The sequence below is a fragment of the Rhododendron vialii genome, chromosome 13a (assembly GCF_030253575.1).
Source record: "Rhododendron vialii isolate Sample 1 chromosome 13a, ASM3025357v1".
Taxonomy (NCBI): Eukaryota; Viridiplantae; Streptophyta; class Magnoliopsida; order Ericales; family Ericaceae; genus Rhododendron; species Rhododendron vialii.
Window position 1 is genome coordinate 8,206,313 of NC_080569.1, and position 21,059 is coordinate 8,227,371.

The window sequence follows — 21,059 nt, forward strand, 5'->3', positions numbered from 1 at the left end:
TTATCCTTTAAGAGATCATTTTATTGGCTGGATATGAACATGGAATTGGACTAAATATCCAAGGAAATCACATATTCGTTGTTTGGTTAAAATTTTTACGGCCCGAGTGAAAATATTCATCTAATGCAAACATAAACCTCACAAAGGGTGAGACATATAACATCGTGCCGAAGGTGTGGTGTTATTGATCTAGTAGTATATTTGCTTTAATAATATTCTTGCTTCTATTAAGAGGGGAAAAAAAAATATGAAAATACAAACAATCCTCGAACCTTTTAGGCCCAAAAAAAAAATCTACTCTTAGCAAACATTGATATTTATGACATGATGCTCCAAACCAACTCAAAATGGACGCTGATATCCATCTCCCCAACATACATTGTGCATCCGAAGGTAAAAAAAAACGTGGCACATGTGAGAATATGTAATTCAATTTCTGACTCTAATATTAGGGCTAGGTTAGGTTCTGTTTTGGGCCCATATTTTGTACAGAAATCCTATTGGTACCGACGGTACCCATAGGGAAAATGTACCGACGGCCACCGGACGGCCGTCTCCGGTCACCGGACGGCCGATCCGAGCCGTCCAAAAATTTTAAAAAATAAAACCGAGTGGCCCTACGCGAGAATCAATGGCATCCGAGGTGTGTAGGGTACTTGATCCGAGCACCCATTTTTCGTGTATATTTGTATATACGTGTATATACACGAAAAAGGGGTACTCGGATCAAGTACTCTACACACCTCGGATGCCATTGATTCTCGCGTAGGCCCACTCGATTTTATTTTTTAAAATTTTTGGACGGCTCGGATCGGCCGTCCGGTGACCGGAGACGGCCGTCCGGTGGCCGTCGGTGCATTTTCCCTATGGGTACCGTCGGTACCCATAGCAGTACTCTATTTTGTATGGTCTCTTATATGATTTTTGGATTTTGGGCTTCGGCCCATTTTGATGTATCCAATCCATGATTGGTATCCCCCTCCCCCTCCCCTTTCCCCAACATTTTCTTTTTAATAAAATATTTTCTTTTGCCGATCAAAAACACACTCACACAGAGAGCTCTGCTAGTGGACGATGAGATTGGACCTCCAAAAATTAGTTGAGATACGTGTAAGCTGAATCCAAATGCCCAAACCTAGGGTTCCTGTTGACTGCAAGGGACATCCGAGCGATTTCATCTCGGTGGATAGCCAAGATCTGTTCGACTGAAATAAAATCTAAGTCGTCCATTGCTGAACATGGATGACTCGGATGGGACAATAGGAACCCCCAATTCCGAATGCCCTAAGTTATAAAAGAAATGAATCAAACGCACATAGGATATGCTTATTAATTGGGTACAGTCTAATCATGCATGCCTCCAGATATTTTGAGTTAGTTAGAGGTAGTAGGGATAGATGATAGCATGTTTCATCAATTGGAGGATGGTACTGTGTAGTGGTGTGTGCAGCACCGTGTTGCGCACTTCCGAGCCGTCGGATCGTGCATTCGACGGCTTGGATCTCATCTCAATAATGAACGACTCTCGATTGTTGGGTGCCGAGATGAGATCCGAGCCGTCGGATGCACAATGCGACAGCTTAGATGTGCTGCACACCTCACTGCACAATACCAACCCGAAGTCCGTGTTTCATAGGTTTTCAGCTCAATACATGCACCACGCCTGAAACACCTAACAGACCCACATGAGGAACTTGAACTGTTTCTTCATGTCCCTTATAACTATCAGGATACCCTGTCTTTATGCCCTACTACATGTATTTGGACCATTTGGACCATGATTGAATTTTTGGTGGGATTATGTCGACTAATAAAGGGAAATGATAGGGAATTGGAATACCTAAATTTATTCTTGATTTTATTTTTTTTAAAACCTTTCTATTTGGCTTTCTCTCGTATGTACGTTCAGCCAGTGGGAGCACGGAATCACACGTGATTTTTGTTTTTACACTTGCAAACAATATTTGTAGGAGAGCACCTTCAAACAAGAAAATATTACTATTAAACGCTACTGCATGACCCAAATACAATTGAAAAGACAACTCACGAGCTACATCAAGTAACATAGTACGCAAATTAAGTGTTAGATATGTAAGTAGTTTTTAGCCGCTTCGGGAGGAGTAATATTTCCATTGCACAAGCCGCAAAGTCGAACTCTTTCTCTTTGGGAAAATCTTTCCCTTACAATTTTACGACAGTGTAAAAAGGCAATTTAGTGCCGAGAGGCTCTTACTGTTGTAAGAGTCTAGTTCGAGAAGTGTCTATGTACATAGTGTTGGGTCCGGAGTGCTTCTATGAATTTGGATACACAATGTCATACTCTATTATATCATGAATCAAACACATATAGCCCTGCAATGGACGGTGGAATTAGTCTTCTAGGAATTAATCGAGATGCTCGTAAGCTTGTCCGGACGATCTAATTTTGCCACCACAGGATACCCTTATTAATTGGTTACACTGGAATCTTGCCGGCCACCAGATCTTTTGAGTTGGATAAAGGTCTTGTAGGGTTAGAACTTTAGATGATAGTGTGCTGCATAGGTTTTTAGCTTAATACATGCACTATGTCTGAAAAATAAAACTATAGGCACACCAAATGCACATTGTATTGTGTAAGATCCATCTCGGAATTCTACACAAATGATCGGAACTGCTCAATTTATTTAAAATATATTTTTTAAAGATCCTTGTAAAAGATGAACTTAGTTGGATATCGCTAACGTCTTGATCGATTCTTCGCTCAATTTTCTGACCTCAATTTCCAGTTAGAAAATTGAGCAAAGATCTGACTAAGCTGATTCTTTACAAGGATTCTTTCAAAAAAATTGAGCGGCTCCGATCATTGCATAAGACCCCAACGCAATATGCATTTGGTGTAAACCAAATGGTGTACCCCTCCATGTCTGGAAACACTCCCCCTTGAGAAACTTGAACTATTCTTCATGTCCTTGTCGATCAGGATGCCCTATCCTAGCTAGCTATAATTCACATGAAAACTTGATTGTTTCTAAATGTCTTTTTCACTATACATATTTGATTGATCTACATAATTATGCTACTATCCCTGCTAGATCCCCTGGACCAAAAGCTAAGGCATGAAATTTAACCCACAAAGCTAGCTACAACTCCCTTTTCTTCCTTTTTTCTTTTCTTTTGATTTTTTAATGCCGTACCACATGTGTTTGGACCGTGGATGAATTTGTGAAGGTATCATCAACGATTAAAAGAAAATGAGAGGGAAATTGGAAAACCTAAATTTAGTCTAGGTTGTGGCTTTATTTCTACCTTTCTTTAGGTACTTCAAAATTCATGGTCCAAATACAACAGAAAAGATAACTCAGTGCACAAGCCATGAAATAAAAGACATTATGGTAAGACACTTCAAACTGGGTGAGAAAAGAATAGACAGGGTGAAAAGGTAGACCTTTTATGGGACCTTCATCAATACCATACTTGAAAATACAGAGATGTTGAAGGTTTTGACACATTTGGACACATCTAGAAAGAAGGGTTAACTCTAAAAGATGACACTGAAGGTGGACAGGGAGATTGACTGGGTGGAAACAGGAAATCATGAAAAAGCAACCAGGAACAAAGGAATGTGGTTTTGTTTTTGAAAACTGGTTGATTTCTCTTTTGAGCATTGACAAAAAATCAGGGAGGACATTTGTTTTTCCTTTTATATGAACAGCATCAAAACTCCAATTGGAAAACCAATTTGCCCACATAAAGCAGCTTAGTACGAGAAGTATTAGATGTAAGTAGTTTTTTGCCGCTTCAGCGTGATGTAATATTTCCATTGCACAAAGTCAAACCCTTTCTATCACCCGGGATGGTAGCCAAGATGGCAATGGATTACTCACATTGGGTTTGGCTCTTATATTGTCACGGGTTCGAGACGTGTTTGACGCTTTTGAATCCCAAGATCCGTATGTTGTCTCCTTTGACCTTGGGTGGCGCGGTGTGCACATATAGGTTTTTAGTTTCCTTTGCGAGGGCCCCTCTGGTCTGAAATATTTTATATAGTCACGCCTAGAGGAGAGTTGTTACGCTTGGTTGCTCCCTCCTTCACCTTTTTAATTGAGGGAAAAAAAGAAGTCAAACCCTTTGTCTTTGGGAAATCTTCCTCTACAATTTTACAACCAAAACACAATTTCAAATGGCAATTACTCCATATTTAACAGTGCCTGAGGCTCTTATTACAATTGTTATTGTTAGAATTGTGACTCATATGTTAAGTATGAAAGATACTAAAGAGTTCTAGAAATAAGATCAGATGCCGGAGTGGACCTTAGCGTAGCGGACGATTTCCATGCAGCATTATGTGAGTGGGGAGGTTATTTTGGTACTTGTATTGTTGGGGAGCCTAATTTTAGTGGACGATTTCCATGCATGATTATGTTCAAAACGAACACCTTCCCTTTGTCTCGTTCGAGTGTTGATTTGGCCTCTGCTCCGACTGTTAGTGTTTCAACAAGTCGAGAAAATTTTCAGTGCCGAATGGGTACCACATGGTGTCTGCTCGGCACATCCGAGCCGTCCGATGCGATTTTAGATGGTTCGGATTGAGAGAGAAAAAAAATGAGAGAGAAAGAGAAGGGATGAGAGGAGAGAAAAAGTTTCAATCTGAGCCATCCAAAAATGCATCGGATGGCTCAGAAGTGTCGAGCTGGTACCACGTGGGATATACCCGCTCTGCACTGAAAAATTCTATATAATACTCTATTTCAGTACCACTTTTTGAGAGTGAACGTAGCATAGTACAGTACAGTACTTACAAATTAAATCAAGTTGAGAACAGAGATCCCCCAACTCCTCGATCTGCTTTTTCAGAGACTTCTAAAAATCTCTTGTTTGGAACCAATGTTCCCTACTGTGTTATTTCGGCCCTTCCGGCAGGACAATTCCAGGTAAAATTCCAGTCCAAAACCACTAGTACTACTATTAATTTTCCTCTCTTTTCTTCTCTGCTAAACCGTCTAGAAAGGAAGATAATTTGTCTTTTTTATCTTTCTCACAGCAAATTTGATGAGATTTTACTACTAGGGGATAGTGTTGTGCACCCACCAACTGTGTGGCATTCGAGCTATCCGTTCGGCAATTCAACGGTTCAAATCTCATCTCCACTGCATAGCATTCAAGCCGTTCATTGCTGAGATGAGATTTGGACCGTTAAGTCGCAAAACGGGTGGCTCGGATGCTTCACAGCACGGTGCTATGCAGCGGGTGCACAACACCATCCGCCGGTTTGAGATTTTATGTGAAATAGAATAACTAAATGAAACTCTCGTTTGCGTTACTTACTTCTCATCTTTTTCTAGCTATTAGAATAAGGGAAAGAATTTTCTTTTCGTTTCTTTTTCTCGCCATCCGGAGGGCGGTGACTGAATGACAATTTCGAATGAAATTTTTTGTTCGAGATAAAACAAAGAAAAAAAAATACGCGTGCATTTTGTACTTACATTTGAAAAGACTTTTTTTTGTGTGCATGCATAACACTATCATGTGCAGTTTGGCAAAAATTACACCTACGAACGATGGTTTTTATTTTTATTAAAAAAAAATGCAGAAGAACGACACCTCGGTGAGATTTATTGCATAAAAATGCGTTCAAGCACAATCAAAGCACAAAGAGAAAAATAAAAATAAAAACATCTAATTGGAAAACACAGTTGCTATAAATCAGTTCAAGAATCTGACGCCCTTCCGTTTTATTTTAGCTCTAATTTTTCTGATTAATTAAATTTAGCAGGAAGAAGAGAAGTCAAATCCACGTGGAAACAGAATGGACCGACCTGCACCAAATCCGATCCTCCATTCCGTTCAAAAGGGATCCAGTGGTGTTTGAACAACCGACAGCCAACTTCTCTTTGCCATCCCACGCCACCACCAGGTGAGCCCAATCCACCCAATTTGCCCCAGTGTATTTTTATGGTAAGGGTATTTCGGACCAATTTATTCGCATATCGGACTAATAATCCCTATAACTCCTCCCACGGCATTTTCATGCGTTTGCGAGTGGTGTATAGATGGACCAAATTCGAGATCAATTTTAAGCGTTTGCTAATGAAAGCTCAATCAAACATCTTAAAATGCACTCGAAACTCATTTTGATAAGACATCAAACGTCTTTGTCTTGATAGTTTAAGTAATTATTATTTTGTCCATCCCTAAATAAGTATCCGATCCTCAAATATAGGCTTTTAAAAAGACGTATTTTTTCGTAAAAAAATTCAAATTTTTTCAAACCTAAAAAAACTCATTGATATCTATTAATTTGTGGAAAAAAAATTGATTTCTTAATCAAAAAATACATCTTTTTGAATGGTTAAGTTTGCGGTCCAAACACCTATTTAGAAAGTATGAAACTTGACTAGCAAATTGTACATGCAAATATAGAGACAGATATTTATTTTAACATTTCCTTATAATTGACACTTTTTTAGTATTTAAGATAAGTATGTTAAACTGATCATGTGACTACAATTTAATTTATGTTTTGAAAATGACATGGTCCACATGGACGAGGGAAAAAGGTCCTTCGGCCTAACTTTAGGCGATTTTTTGGCGCAACTTTTTTTTTAATTATTGTTTTCTTTTATAATTCTTATTAGATTTGGTTAAATTTCAATAATGTCGTTCGTTTTGATGAGAAAAATCGACTTACAGCCTAGATTGATAGTCAAACTTAGGTAATTGATTTTTGCATTGCATTTTTTTTTGGTAACCACACCTCAATATCTTTTATTGTTTGAAACACTAGAAATGGTAAATATTAGAATGTGATTATTAAAAAGTAAAATCCCAGACCACATATTGTCTCAATCCGGGACGTTCATTTCGGTAATGTACAATTCAAATTTTATCTCAGCTAAACAGATATTAGCCATTCACCGGTGTATTATCGAGATAAAATATAAATCGTCTATTATCAAAATTCGACGGCTCAGACGGAGACAACATCTATATTTGGACAACGGGGGCCTGGACACCCCTATCGCACACTGAGATTAATGCGAGTAGGGTTACCCTCACGAGTCAGGCCGGCCTCAACCTCGGTGGCACCATTATTATCCTACGCAACTCCTCTCCTTCCCTCTCTCTCTCTCTCTCTCTCTCTACAGTCGCTGTCTTCTCTGACCGTTTTTCCAGAGTACTGAAGAGAGAGAATATTATTATTATCATATTAGTCGTGGGAAAAACAAAAACAAACAAATATAGGGTCGCGCATTGACTCAATTTTTCATTCTATTCAATTCCGTTCACTGCTTACCACGAACACACTTGGTGGTGCAGAAACAGAGGAGGGATCAAGGCCAAGAAAATGTCGACCAGGGTCTCCAACTTCACCGATCTGATCCAACGCGTCACCGCCAACTGCTTGCTCCACCCCCTCTCCGCCGGCCGCCAACAACCCGATGAAATCTCCGACAATGACTCCTCCGCAGACGATAAATGCAAGACCGAATCCGACGAGGAAGATCGAGAAGACGACGGAGATGATAAGGTTGGGCTTAGGGTTTGGGAAAACGGGGAAAAACCGACGCCGGATGCTAGTAAGGTGATGGAGATATTGAAAATTTTCGAAGCTCTCCCGATGCATTTCACTATTTCCTACTGTACTGATTTCATATTTTTATGACGGGGAATTAGTAAAGCCATCATTTCCTATTGTACTGATCATTTCATTTGGGAGAGTGGAGCACTGAGCTCTCTCGATGCATTTTCGTCCCTATTGTACTGATTTCATCCTTTTTAATCTTTATGATTTGAAAAAAAGGTGATGGAGATGGTAATGCTGATGGGGGAGGTGTTCGAGGCGGTATCGGCGGCGAAGAGAGCGTACGTGATCATGCAGGGGGCGCACAGTCCTTGGGATCCGGACAAGATGAGGGCGGCGGACGCGGCGGTGGTGGCGGAGCTGCGGCGGTTGGGGGTTTTGAGGGAGAGGTTTAGGAGGAGTAGTGTGGGGAGGGAATTGGTGCGTGGTGGTGGGAGGAGGAGGTTGGGGAACGGGGGAGTGACGGTGAGGGAGGTGGTGGCGCCGTACGAGGCGGCGGTGGAGGAGCTGAAGGGGGAGGTGAAGGCGAAGGAGAGGGAGATCGAGAGTTTGAGGGAGAAGCTGAAGACGGCCACTAGCGTCAGCGGTGGTTCTGGTGGGGGGAAGAAGGGCAGGTCGAGTCAGTCGAGGAGGAAAGTCAGCTGCAGTAGTCAAGCTCATGGTCATGGTACCCTCTCCCTCCCTCCCTCTCTCTCTCTCTCTCTCTAGCTGATCTACTCGCTTTAGATGCACCTGTGTTTTGATTGGGGTCATTTTCGTAACTGGACCAGAAAAGACAAAAAAAAAAAAAAAGCTTTATTTACTCTATGTACCAGTGAAATCTTGCCACGTAGAGAGAGCATCCTCAAAATGTAGAGTAAATTGCACTTGTTACCCTTGTTTCAAGATTTCACTCTAGTCCCTATACTCCCATTTTCCTTCTACTTTAACGCCAGACTTAAAAAGTTGGCTTTCAATTGAGTGCTTTTATCCAATTGTTTTACCTGTACTTTTAAAAGCATACTTTTGTGTTCAGGAGTCCTTTTGATACAGAATTTATATTCAACTTGACTCAAGCCAAATTTTGATCAACCCATACCCGGTTTGTTTATCAAATGGGTCTGAAACTAAATTTGAACTTGTTTGTCCACTTAACAGATTGAATTCGGATGAGTTTTTACCAAGCAAAGTTTTGATTTGTTTGGATCCCTTTTTACTGGTCCCGTTCCGCTAAGAAAAATAAGTATTTATTTTTAAATAAAATATTTATTTTTTAAATTAAAATGATGTATTATAAGAGATTGATCTGTTTTGTAAAATGAAAAAAATAAGAACTTAAAAAATATGAAACTTAACGAAAAAGAACATTACTCCTATTAGTGGAGTATTTGTTTGAAAGCATGTTTAATAATCGTGGCTTCTAATGTGACAAAAATGTGTAGTGTTAACTTTTGGACAAACTACAACATTTGGCTAAACGGAAAGTCTAAGAGTACATATGTTCATGTACATACATCACGTACATACGTTTTTTGGGCACATTTCGGGTCCCAAATAAATGATCAGAGCCACTTATTTTGTTTAAAATATTTTGCCAACGGTCCTTTCAAAAAATAAGCTCAATCTAGTATCGATAAGAACGTTTATTAAACTTTCAACTTTGCTTTAGAATTTAAGCTTGAATTCTTGGACAAAGTTGGACATTTCGTGCACACCCTAATTGATACCGGATACCGGATTGAGCTTATTTTTTGTAGAGTCCATAAACAAAATGAACGGCTCCGATCATATTTTGAGGACCCGAAACAAGCCTAAAAAGGCTATATACTCGCTGGTACAGATATGAAATCTGCACCGGTAGCACCTCTCCTAACTAAATTACCATCAACATCAATTTTGCGTACTCAAGGGGAACATCCCAAAATCACGATCTTATAAGGGCCCATTTGAAAATAACATTTGTCGAATTCATACAATAGAGGGTACTAAAAAGGTAATCTCGGTCAAACTAATCAGAAACACTAGAACCAAGAAGGGTCTTCTCGTCATTTAGCATCTGACCAGCGTTTTCTTGTTAAAACAGCTTCGCCGGCGCCGGAGCTATTCGAGACCACCATGGCTTCAGTAACCGAATCCGGCAAGTCCTTCACATCGCTCCTCCTCTCCCTCATGCGCTCCGCCCACTGGGACATCGCCGCCGCCGTCCGCTCCATCGAATCCGCCGCTACCCCCTCCGCCGACCCAACCGACACCACCACCCCTTCCCTCCTCGGCCCCCACCACGCCAAGTACGCCCTCGAGTCTTACGTCAGCCGCAAGGTCTTCCAGGGCTTCGACCACGAGACCTTCTACATGGACGGCTCCCTCTCCTCCCTCCTCCGCCCCGACCAGTTCCGCCGCGACTGCTTCACCCAGTACCAGGACATGAAGTCCATGGACCCCGTCGAGCTCCTGGGGGTCCTGCCCACGTGCCACTTCGGCAAGTTCTGCTCCAAGAAGTACCTCTCGATCGTCCACCCGAAGATGGAGGAGTCCTTGTTCGGGGACCTGGAGCAGCGGCGGCAGGTGGTGGCCGGGGCACACCCGAGGAGCCAGTTCTACGGGGAGTTCGCGCGGCTGGCGAAGGCGGTCTGGCTGCTGCATCTGCTGGCGTTCGCGATGGAGCCGCCGCCAAGCCATTTCGAGGCGAGCGTCGGGGCGGAGTTTCATGCGGAGTATATGGAGAGTGTGGTGAGGTTTGGGAAAGGACGAGGAGGAGGAGGAGGGGGCGTGGGGCAGGTGGTCGGGTTCGGGTTGAGTCCCGGGTTTAAGCTGGGGAATGGGTCGGTCATCAAGGCCAGGGTTTATTTGGTGCCCCGGAAGTGAGGCTGGGTCGGTGGTTGTTAGCGGGTCACGTGGATGTATTGATAAATGTACTAGTACTACTAGATAGGCTCGAGTCGTGTGACTAGGAATTATTCCCTTTTCGAAAAAAAATGAAGAAAAAAAGAGAGGCTAAATGGATCACTTTTGAATGATTGTTTGCCTTTTCCCCCCCCTTTGGAATGGTCCTTTTTTGGTAGGTCTTGCTTGTTTCCACTAAGAAGAGAAACCTTGTTTTCTGCTTGAGATATTTTTCAATTTATAATGTTTTTATATCAAATGACAAATATGATTTTATTTGATAAATTTCAATTAATTTTACTGAACAGAGTTATCGAAATCATAAGAAAACATTATAATTTGTGAAATATAGAAAAATTATTTTTGTGACACAACTGTCCAAAAGAATCAGCAATTTGAGATAGAGATAGTAAAGCAAATTATGAATGACTGTTGCATGATGCTATGCATGAGATCTTGACTGATGGATGGACAAGAAATATAGAAATGAAAGAAAAACTACAAATTTATAGTCAAAAGCACAATGTTAAATTTATACATGTTCTTGAATGTTCACGACTGGTCAAAAGCATATGAACATTATGTCGTATCTTTGTTCTTATTTTCCTAATCCAACCGGAAAATTGAAATGAAAAAATAACTCCATATGCGTTGAACTTAACCAGCGCAGGATGCAAAATGATGCAAATAAATGCTTGCAAAAACTATAGGAGAAGACAGAATATAAAGAAGGGCTCTGTATAATTCATCTTATTATTCATTCGTCTAATTAAGTACCACTTAAAAGGCTTAAGATGATCTCAAGTAGTTTAAGTACCACATAAAAGGCTTAATATGATCTTAGTAGCTTTTTGTACTTGCTATTTTGTTACTACAATCCTCAGTACCCAGTACAACAGTTCAAACTCTCAAAGCTCCCAAAACTTTTTACACAATCCCGGCCGGTAACATAAAAGAAGCAACAAAACAAAATCACAAACCGGAAATTTGCAACTGCTCTTACCCAATTCAAACCGTTGCAATGTCTCTGCAAATACTATAGCTTTACCGGTTTGATGAAAGAATCACTGTGAGAATAGCTCCCTCAGTAGCTGAATGTAAGGGAGACACAAAGCGGCTTCATATGAAAGGAACTAACAGAAGGGAAGATGAGAGGCAAAAATAACTAAAGTGTTTGATCAGGACATCCTCCAGTCATCACCAGCATACACCGCTTGATCGCCAAGCTCTTCTTCAATTCTAAGCAACTGCAACAAGCTTTGGCCATTAGTTTCATGTCTTCCATCCAAATTTCCATTTTAAAAAAACAAAAGGAGTCACAGCCGGCTGGTAACACCAAAAATCAATAAGCAGGGTTTCAAATTTCAATTATGTTTCTTTTACCTTTCTCAGAGTTAAGACCAATATATTGGTTTGTTACTGAGAAGTGATTCTGCAACTAAATTTGATAGGGTTACCAGAAAGCATCGATCCAACGCAAGTATCAATTTAACCAAGTGGTAGCTGCTTAACTAGAACCATTTTCTAACAGCTATAACAAGACGTCTTTGTTTTTTTTTTCCTTCAAATAAATCTCCTTTTGGCAGAACTACAGCCTCCCCAAGGTCTACTATCAAACTGAATCAATCTAGAAAACTCCATGGAAAACAGAACGTAGAAGAAATTTGCAGGGGAAGGGGAAAAAATCTACAAGCAGTTAAATTCAGGCCTAAATCTGATATATATCAACCAGGAAAATTGCATAGAATAAAAGTTCTAATGCATGAAAGAGGAGTAAACCTGGTTGTACTTTGCCAGCCGCTCCCCTCGGCAAGGTGCTCCCGCATTGATCTGACCTGTTGAAAGGCCGACAGACAAGTCTGCAATGAAAGAATCTTCGGTTTCCCCACATCTATGAGAGATCACCACTCCCCAGTGTTCATCCTTTGCCAGCTTCACTACTTCAATGGCCTCGGTCACTGTCCCTATTTGATTCACCTGAGTTCCACAAAAGTACAATTAAAATTTACCAAACAGAGTAATATTCAGAGTCTCACAGTCCAGGGGGAAGTTTGCACTATCAACTTTAGCTACTGCTCCCTCTGTCCCACAATGTCGGTCCCTTTTAGGAGTTCAAATTTTCCAAGGGAATATGAACTGAATGCAATAGAATTCAAATCAAAAGGTATTGACATCCAATATTGCCCCCTCTCCCCCCCCCCCCCCCCCCCCCCCATGGTATCCATAGTTAAGCTATAGTTTTACTCCCTCCTCCTGAATATGTTTGTCTACTTTCACTATTTCAGACCTCTAAAAAAATCATCTACATTTATCAATTTATAAAGATTTTCACATGCAATATAGATCTTGATTGGTAGATCTCAATAAGTTCTATTAGACAAAATTTTCATAATCAAAAAACGTTACAAATTGTACTATATAGACGATTTGTAAGCAACATGTATGTCAAAATCGGACAAACAAATTGGGACGGCGGGAGTATATAACTATAACTTCATCTGAATTTTCAAATATGACATCAATTCTGGGACATCCAAAATGAAACTATGGTAAAAAGGGACCGAGGGGTATTGGAATGTTGGTCACAGACTCAGCTATAATGTTTAGATTTGACATTTCAAATATGGCATCCATTTTTTAGTTACTCTTGATGATACTACTCACTCATACCAGTTATTCTGGAAAACAACTGACTGAAGTATTCACGGGAGTTATAAGCAAAGAATAACAAGTGAAAGACAGAAAGAGATACAACTGATTCAATAATCCTTTTGTCGTCGTCTTTCATAGAGACTGGTCCATCCAGATTTCCACGAAATGATCAAATTCTGGACATAAACGAGTCACCTTTAAGTAAAATTTCTCAACCCATCCTTTTATTACGATCTGATGAGCGAATTCAATGATGTGTTTCATGTATGCCTTTTATTTCAAGGCCATAAGGATTTTTAATCTCAACAATTTATATTTTTGGAGAGGAGGAAACCGGAACCCTAGTAAAATAGGGTCAAGATTGCCATATGTCTTCCTTAACCATACTTTCTGTCCAGTTGGCTTGCTCTAAAAAATGTGACAGATTTGAAATAAAAAGACAGTAACTGATTGGTCAAAGCAAGGGTTTGCCCATGAGAATTTCTCTACAACATTAGCCACAGAAATTCCACTATGGTTCAGCAGGATACCTTGAGAAGAAGAGCATTGCAAGCGGACTCCTGAATTGCTTTCTCAATACGTTTTGGATTAGACATCAATAAATCACCCCCAACAACCTGGAATAGAAAACTCTCTAAAGTAAATGTGGAAGAATATAACAGAAATGGGAACAGAAAACACAAACGATAATAGAATTAAAAATATATATATGGGCATCCAGGGACAAATAGACTGTGTGAATATGGACATGTTAATATGCTATGCTGAAGTCCGGATAGATGAAGGCAACTCGATTAAATGAATGTAACCAACCAATCCTCAAATTCATACTTCAGTGAGATTGTTAGGTGCAATTTGAACAACTAAAAGGCTGTAAACAACGTAACTACAAGAGATCATTCTGGCTTTTCATTTTTATAATCCATCTGTAACCTTTTAAGTGCATCTGTAGAACTAACACTTAAAAAGGAAAACTACAATAAAAAGTAGTCCCCATAGCCACCAAATGGGGGGACATGGAACAAGCCATAAAATGCTTCTATTGTAGAACTGGTCGCTGACAGTAGCTTCATATAAAGCAACCATACATCAAAACTTGCTAAGTAGGGATATGGACAAACCTGGCAAATTCCAAGACCAGAAAAATATTTGACACGTTCCCAGTCCTCCTTGTCAAATGGGTCCTCAATAGATACAACCGGGTAGTCTACAACTCCCAAAAGGTTCGAAAAAGGAAAGAAAGAAAGCATCAACATCACGGCTTTTGTCATATGATAACGCATATACGGTAATGTTAGGATAAGCCACAAGCGATATCAATGCAGAAGCTGATGTACCTGTACAAAGTTCTTTGTACAACTCAATCATATCTTCTCCTGACTTGAAGTTTTGCCCCGACTTGTTTGGTGATTTATAATCTAAATCATACTTCGTACCTAAATCAGGAAAAGATCAGAAGAAAATAGTTGGTCTGTATCTTAGGCTAGGAAAACACAAGCTGGCAAATAAACAAGACCAAAAAAGACCCTTAATATGGAAACACAATTATTTGCAGATAGAGCGAAGAAAACGGCTTCTCTTGCTTATTTCCATTGTCTAACTTTCTTCCATACAAATACCAAAAAACTTATACAGTTATACTAGTAATTTACAACTTTACCACAACTGGAGGACAATCCTAGAAAGGACTCAACACAACAATACCTATGCAGAAATCGGTAGCAGATACATCAATCCCTATCTTTATTTTCTCATTATACCCTGTTCTGCTGATGGCCTCCTTTACAAAATCCAAGCCTTCTCTAAAGCTGCAAATGCAGAGGACCAAGATCACCAACTGAACACAGAATAAAGAAATGTCAACGTGAAGAAAAAACTTGCCCGGAAATGTTTGGAGCAAAGCCACCATCTTCACCAACATTGCACCCATGTGCACCATATTTCTCAGTAATAACAGCCTGCCCTTTTCTCCAACAAAATGACAATAACAAATGAGGCAAAAGAATGGGCCATGGCAAGAGACATAAGCATCTAATTACAGGTAAAAAAATTCCAAAAATGACAAGTAAGAGCATTAAAAACATGTATGCATCGGAAACGATGAGCTGAAGCTGGACAGTATGTTGTAGACAATTTGCAACTATTTAACATGTTAAAGAGCAAGAATTGACCATTTGGATTTAACGAATGCCAGTCTATAACCATAAATAAAGTCTAACATCATCAATGTGGCGCAACAGAAGCATAGGTACAAGATAGGCCGACAGAACATGAAGGTTAGACAAATGACGAGTTAAATAAATTAGTGGCAATATATAACCATCCATAGTTGCCAACGGTCATAGATGAGAAGGTAGCTAACACTGCAAAGTTGCTTCTATATGTACATGCCCACGTTGCGCCCAATGTATGCACTAAAGCAACCTTACCAATTATGAGCAAATGGTAGGTGCATGCATCCATGTACGTGAAAATTTCAAAAGAGCACAAAATTCAACATGCAACTAACTTTCCAGCGAAAAAAAGAATTTTCGTGAATGTTTGCCCTAGACCAATAAACATTAGAGGCCAGAAATTTCTCCTAAAAAGTTATAGACTTCTAGGCAATTCCTGTCACTATCCCGTGAAACTAATGTACTGTTTGAGAAAATACAGTACCATAAATTCTGAAATTGCAGACACAGAAAATGCACAACGGAGAATCATTTTCTCACTTTCAATATCTGAGAATGCTTCAAACCAAAGCAATAACAACCAAGCACTAACCTTGAAATATGAGAACCACTAAGCTAATATAATGTTGCAAATATGTGTTATTTCCACGTGAAGGTAACTTACCTTCAAGTGGTGGTATGTTTCAGATCCCATTTGCATTGCCTCCTCAAATCTTCTTGCTCCAACAGGAAGAATAGTAATATCCTGAAAGTATATTAACAACCAATCCAATTTGAGAACGCGATGTGAGAAACCATGTGACCAAGTTTATTAGACGAAAGGCCACCACGGATACAAATGGAGCATTGACATAACCATGGGTACGGAGAGAAGATCAAAATGCAGCACCATATAAAAATTAACTAAAATAAGAGAATGGTTAACTTACACCTGATGTGGTACCAAAATCTTCTCTCACGGCACAACACAATGAAAAACAAATGAAAAGGCAGAAAAGTAGAAACGTCGGGCTGAGAATAAACCAAACATTGTCCTTCACTATATCGGTGAGGTTGAACTAAATTCATCACAAACATGTTGGTCACCCACTTACGGGTAAATACTAGGACCTGGTTTGGATTAACATTGATCCTTGAGCCTGCTTTGATCAACATAGACAACCAAAGTCTGAACTTGCAAAAATTCAGGCATTAACAGTGAAAGGCCAATTGGCCTGACGACTCTAACTGCAACTTAAATGTCTGCACATGGAATTTGACAGATATTAACACGGTTTGAATAATACACAGCAGCATCTGGGAAACTGGTATCCATTGAAAAGATTGACAACAAAGGGGAAAGCAATAGCAAATGGTCGTGCGACATCATCAATATCGTCTTATCAAGCCATTTACTGAAGTAGTAACCCATTCAGTCTTGATCCTCTCTCCCAAATTAAGTATCTCTCCTTGCAGAAGCTCGCACTCCCCCCTATTTTCACTCATTCCTGTCCCCAATCCCCTGTTGGGCTTAGATCTTCCACCGATTTCAACATCCAGTGGCAGAGACAGAATGTGGCTCGATGGGGGCAGCCTGGGACGATGCTAAACTTACATATTCGGGTTACTCTCAGTTTGGAAGACGATTTTATTAGGCATTTCAAGCTCATTACTTGTGAAATTGCAGCATACTATAATTTTATTATTACAGATTCCAAGTGCAAGACAGCGGGCCAGAGCTTTGCAGAAAAGAGAGGAAGTAAAGAAAAGAGGAAATTTTCAGGGTTTGGGGACGGGGGGGCGGCTGCCCACTCTGGGCCTTCAATGGCTGGTTCACTGCATCAGTCAATCATGGCACAGCAGAAATCCCACTGCTCAAGATCAGAAGATCCATAAAAGAATGTACATCAGTCTCAACAAATCCCACTTGTAGCCATTCTGCTCCAACCAGTAGATCAATCGACCTCTTGAATGGGATCCTAACCCTCAGCCAAATGTGAACACCTCTAGGTCCTAGATTCTCAAGAGTAATTCTTACTGAATAACTGCCTCAAGCAACATAAGATTCATAGCTCATTATGCAAAAGGCTATCAGGTCCACTAGTCAACATAGACCAAACATCATGTTTACTTATTACTAGTAAGTTAGTAATATAAACAGACGTCCAGGTAGGTTAATTCCAACCTGAATAGCCAGAGTGTTTCCAGCATGTTTTCCACCACTTATCAGACAAAACGCAGGGACAGGAAGAATCATGCTGGTTCTACCAGAGAGATCGGCAATATGCTTGTAAAGTGGAACCTGAGGACAAAATTTTGATACCAGATAGGAAAGAAAAAAGGACATGGTATCCAAAATCAGCTTCAATAAGGAAAGCTCAAGTAATTAAATTGTCAATGTGAGCAAATATCCATGCCTCCTTTTCAGCAGCCCCAGCTTTGCAAGCAGCAATTGACACGGCTAAAATTGCATTTGCACCAAGTTCACCCTGCAAATTAGAAGAAAGATAATTCTAACCACTGAAAAAGATCAAAAAAATTATGGCATTTCAACTTTTAAGGAATACAAAATGCTTTGATCTGTTTAAGGTGGTTTTGGACGATAACTTGGTGACAAATGATAATGGTGGCACCAAGCTATATCTGGAAAGTGCTCATAACACAATAAATGAAAGCAGGTTCATTAAGGATGATGTGCTTAAAAGTCAGACGTATATATGCCACCAAAGCTAGCCTGAGATGAATGGGAGGGCAAACAAAGGTTTTTTCATGAACAACCCAACTGATAGAAAACAATTCCATTACTTAATAATACCTGACTTAAAAAAAGCTACTTCTAATACCTGGGATTTAGATTATTATGGATTAAGTTACAGCAACTTTTCTACATTACTTAATAAGCTCGCCTAAGCAAGATTACTTTTTGATGTGTAATAAATGTCCTCGGGTATGCTTACCTTATGGAACTACAATGGACATTAGAATGAGAATAAGAACACATGTCAGATTTGGGGAAACAAATCAACATCTTCCAAACAACCTAGATGGTAGGTAATTCCATTCTCAAGAACCAGACAACTGAAAGCAAACGAATCACTACTAGCCTCAAAGTCAACAGGATGACGCATGTGGTTTTGAAACTTTCAAAGAGCAGTTTGTGTAAATATCGAATGTCACAGGTGTTATGGAACTTTCAGAATTACTGCACATTGCTCATTCGAACACATTACAGTAAGAAGACGACACAACTCATTACACATAGTTTTTCACCAATAGGGATTGATATTCCAAATTGTATGCAAAAAAGGCACTGCATATGGACCATCTAATGACATCAGCCTATTAAAGAGAATTGGGTGGAGAGAGGGGAAAGATACCTTCTTCTCTGTCTTGTCCAAGTCTATCATTGCCTGATCAATTTGTGACTGAAGGATCGGATCCATACCAATCAAAGCTTCTGATATTTTCTCATTAATATTCTTAACAGCTCTTTGGACACTATTACCGAGATACATTCCCTTGTCTCCATCACGTAATTCAAGCGCTTCATACCTGAAGTCCAAGAATAAGAACTTGTGACATGGTTTTTGGCATACAGAAAGCATAATTATGATATGGAGCTCATTTACAAATACAACAAGCGAAAATAAATAAGGGACAAGACATCATTATTGTCACTAGATTAAACTAAATATGCATGTGTAGAACTCAGGGAAATGGCAAAGCCGCAAAGGATACAATTCTGAGAAAATTTCCCTAAGTTCAATGAGATACCCGCAGATAGCGTGTACAAAGGAATGCTAGCACTGGAAAGAAATTTCACATTACTTTCTCGAAGCAACAATTGCTAACCGCAAGACTTGCTTCCGTAGCTGGCACAACTGAAACTAGAAGTCAACTGCGACTTGAAAAGAGTACCTCAACTACTTACCGCAACCACTTGCCTTCAAAGTGAAACTTCCTTCCGTAACAGAAGGAGTTTATTCCCGAAACCAACTGACAACAGAGACTTGGGCATTGATACCATTAGTGAAGGGTTCCAAAACCAAGCTATGACTTCTAAATGTAACTTCTTGTTCCCCGCCCCACCCTTGCTAGACTATCCTACTATCTGATCAGCCTAAGAATGGCTACTAAAACAAAAACCAGGAAAAGCCCCCGACACCATGGTTCGTAGCCACGTGCTCTAATCCTCTGAGCTACAGGCCCCACACCATCTCCACTGGATCTGTTCCCGGGAGTAGACTCAAAAAAGGGAACCTTTCCTCCCCTGAGCCATTTCGAATGCAAGGTAAGGTCTCAGTTCCTTCTGCCGTGAGGGTTCAACAGTACCTAGCAAATAACTTCACCCTCCCTTTCTCGGGCTTTCTCTTTAATAGAAGACCTCGGGAAAGCTAGTTGCCTTAATATGGGATTCTATCTTTCTCCTATCACAGGTGGTTATTAACCCAATTAGTGGATCAATTTCTCTACCCTTAAGCCCTGATCTTATTAGAAGTCAATTCTTCACCCCTGGATCATAAGATCGTTAAGAAATATATATGAGATTATTCCAACTAGAATTACAACAGAAAAAAGCATCTAAATCTCTACACAATTAGGCACCAAGAAGACATAAAACATTCTTCTAGCAGTATTACCGCAATACATGAGGTCATTGAAAGTTTCAAAACCACTCGTAAAGCAACGGTACGAGCAGAAATTCAACTTTTGAGATGACACCACCTAACGCAGTTAGACAGAGATCACTATATACTGTTTATATCGAGGATTGTCCTGTCTCAATCGTATCTTCGGGCAAAAGACGCAAAACTAATGCACTTGTTCAATCGTGTGCCCTATTAGTTTTACCAATGTAGTAATCCCTTGATAACAATTAGAATCTTGCACAAGAATCTCATCAATCACCTCTGATTCCGTAAAGGAAACGTTAAAGCTTCAGCTAATTTGAGCCTCCCGTGTGTTCACCCTCAAATTACACAGACGTTAGTTAAAGTAAAGAAACAAACTGAACAACCTGGTAACGGAAGAAGGTAACATTTGAGAGAACTTACATTCCAGAAGAAGCGCCACTGGGAGCAGAAGCACGGAACATGCCTTTATTGGTGTAGAGGTCAACTTCAACAGTGGGAATACCTCTGCTGTCGAGGATTTGCCTGGCTTTGACCTTGGTAATCACAGAAGGCACTGCTTTCCTCATGTGATTAGACTGTTACATAAATAGATACATGTGTACTATATGTTAACATCTATACCTGATTGGAGAGAGAGAGAGAGAGAGAGAGAGAGAGAGTATTGTTTACGATGAAAAGAACGGGATCGGGAGTCTTGGCCCTAACGGCGGCATTGACGGCGTCCTCGATTTTCCGGGAGAGCACGTGCTTGTCCAGATATTCTTGGACCGACATTGGACTACTGCTAACAATTTACTAGCTTCGAATTTGGGCGCTGCGAATTCTGTATTGGCGGAGTCTGCTTTTGGAGACGAAAGCGAAAGCGAAGCAGTGGGTTGAATTCTACTCTACGTTCCGCTGAAGCTGAATATTAGGAAGGAGCCTTTGGAATCAGGGAAAGGAAAATCGGGGATGGGGGGAATACGACGTCGGTTTTAATGGGGCAGAAGGCTTAATACTCTTCCAATTTCTTTTTCTTTTTCTTTTTTTAAGCCCAAACATAGCATTAACTGCTACAACTAAGAAAGAGGGAGAAACAGAGGAGAAGTTTCCGAGTGTCGGGCGGTACCACACACACGGTACCTTATCGGTAATCCCAGCCGGCCAAATGTATTTTGGACAGTTCGAATTTCAAAGATAGGAGTCGAGTGAGGG

General features: G+C 40.2%; 2 protein-coding genes across 5 annotated transcripts; one reads left to right on the top strand and one right to left on the bottom strand.

The window, feature by feature from the left end:
• Positions 1-4,739: 4,739 nt before the first annotated feature.
• LOC131314368 (protein GRAVITROPIC IN THE LIGHT 1) lies at positions 4,740-10,705 on the top strand. 4 transcript variants are annotated; one of them, XM_058342956.1, is made up of 5 exons: positions 4,740-4,913; positions 5,753-5,896; positions 7,300-7,564; positions 7,784-8,231; positions 9,627-10,705. In XM_058342956.1, exons 1-5 carry the CDS (start codon positions 4,867-4,869, stop codon positions 10,406-10,408), a joined length of 1,686 nt encoding a protein of 561 aa, XP_058198939.1. In that variant the 5' UTR covers positions 4,740-4,866; the 3' UTR covers positions 10,409-10,705. The 4 variants fall into 4 exon arrangements, with proteins under 4 accessions (XP_058198939.1, XP_058198943.1, XP_058198942.1 ...); XM_058342960.1 differs by having other exon boundaries at positions 7,784-8,225; XM_058342959.1 differs by having other exon boundaries at positions 7,306-7,564.
• Positions 10,706-11,150: 445 nt separating this feature from the next.
• LOC131314369 (cytosolic enolase 3) lies at positions 11,151-20,770 on the bottom strand. The gene is made up of 13 exons (XM_058342961.1): positions 20,535-20,770; positions 20,286-20,440; positions 18,609-18,783; positions 17,649-17,720; positions 17,417-17,533; positions 15,917-15,997; positions 14,960-15,036; positions 14,783-14,886; positions 14,416-14,514; positions 14,200-14,285; positions 13,609-13,695; positions 12,206-12,403; positions 11,151-11,673 (listed from the first exon to the last, which is right to left on the bottom strand). The coding sequence occupies exons 1-13, from the start codon at positions 20,637-20,639 to the stop codon at positions 11,605-11,607; spliced, it is 1,425 nt and encodes a 474-aa protein (XP_058198944.1). The 5' UTR covers positions 20,640-20,770; the 3' UTR covers positions 11,151-11,604.
• Positions 20,771-21,059: the final 289 nt, after the last annotated feature.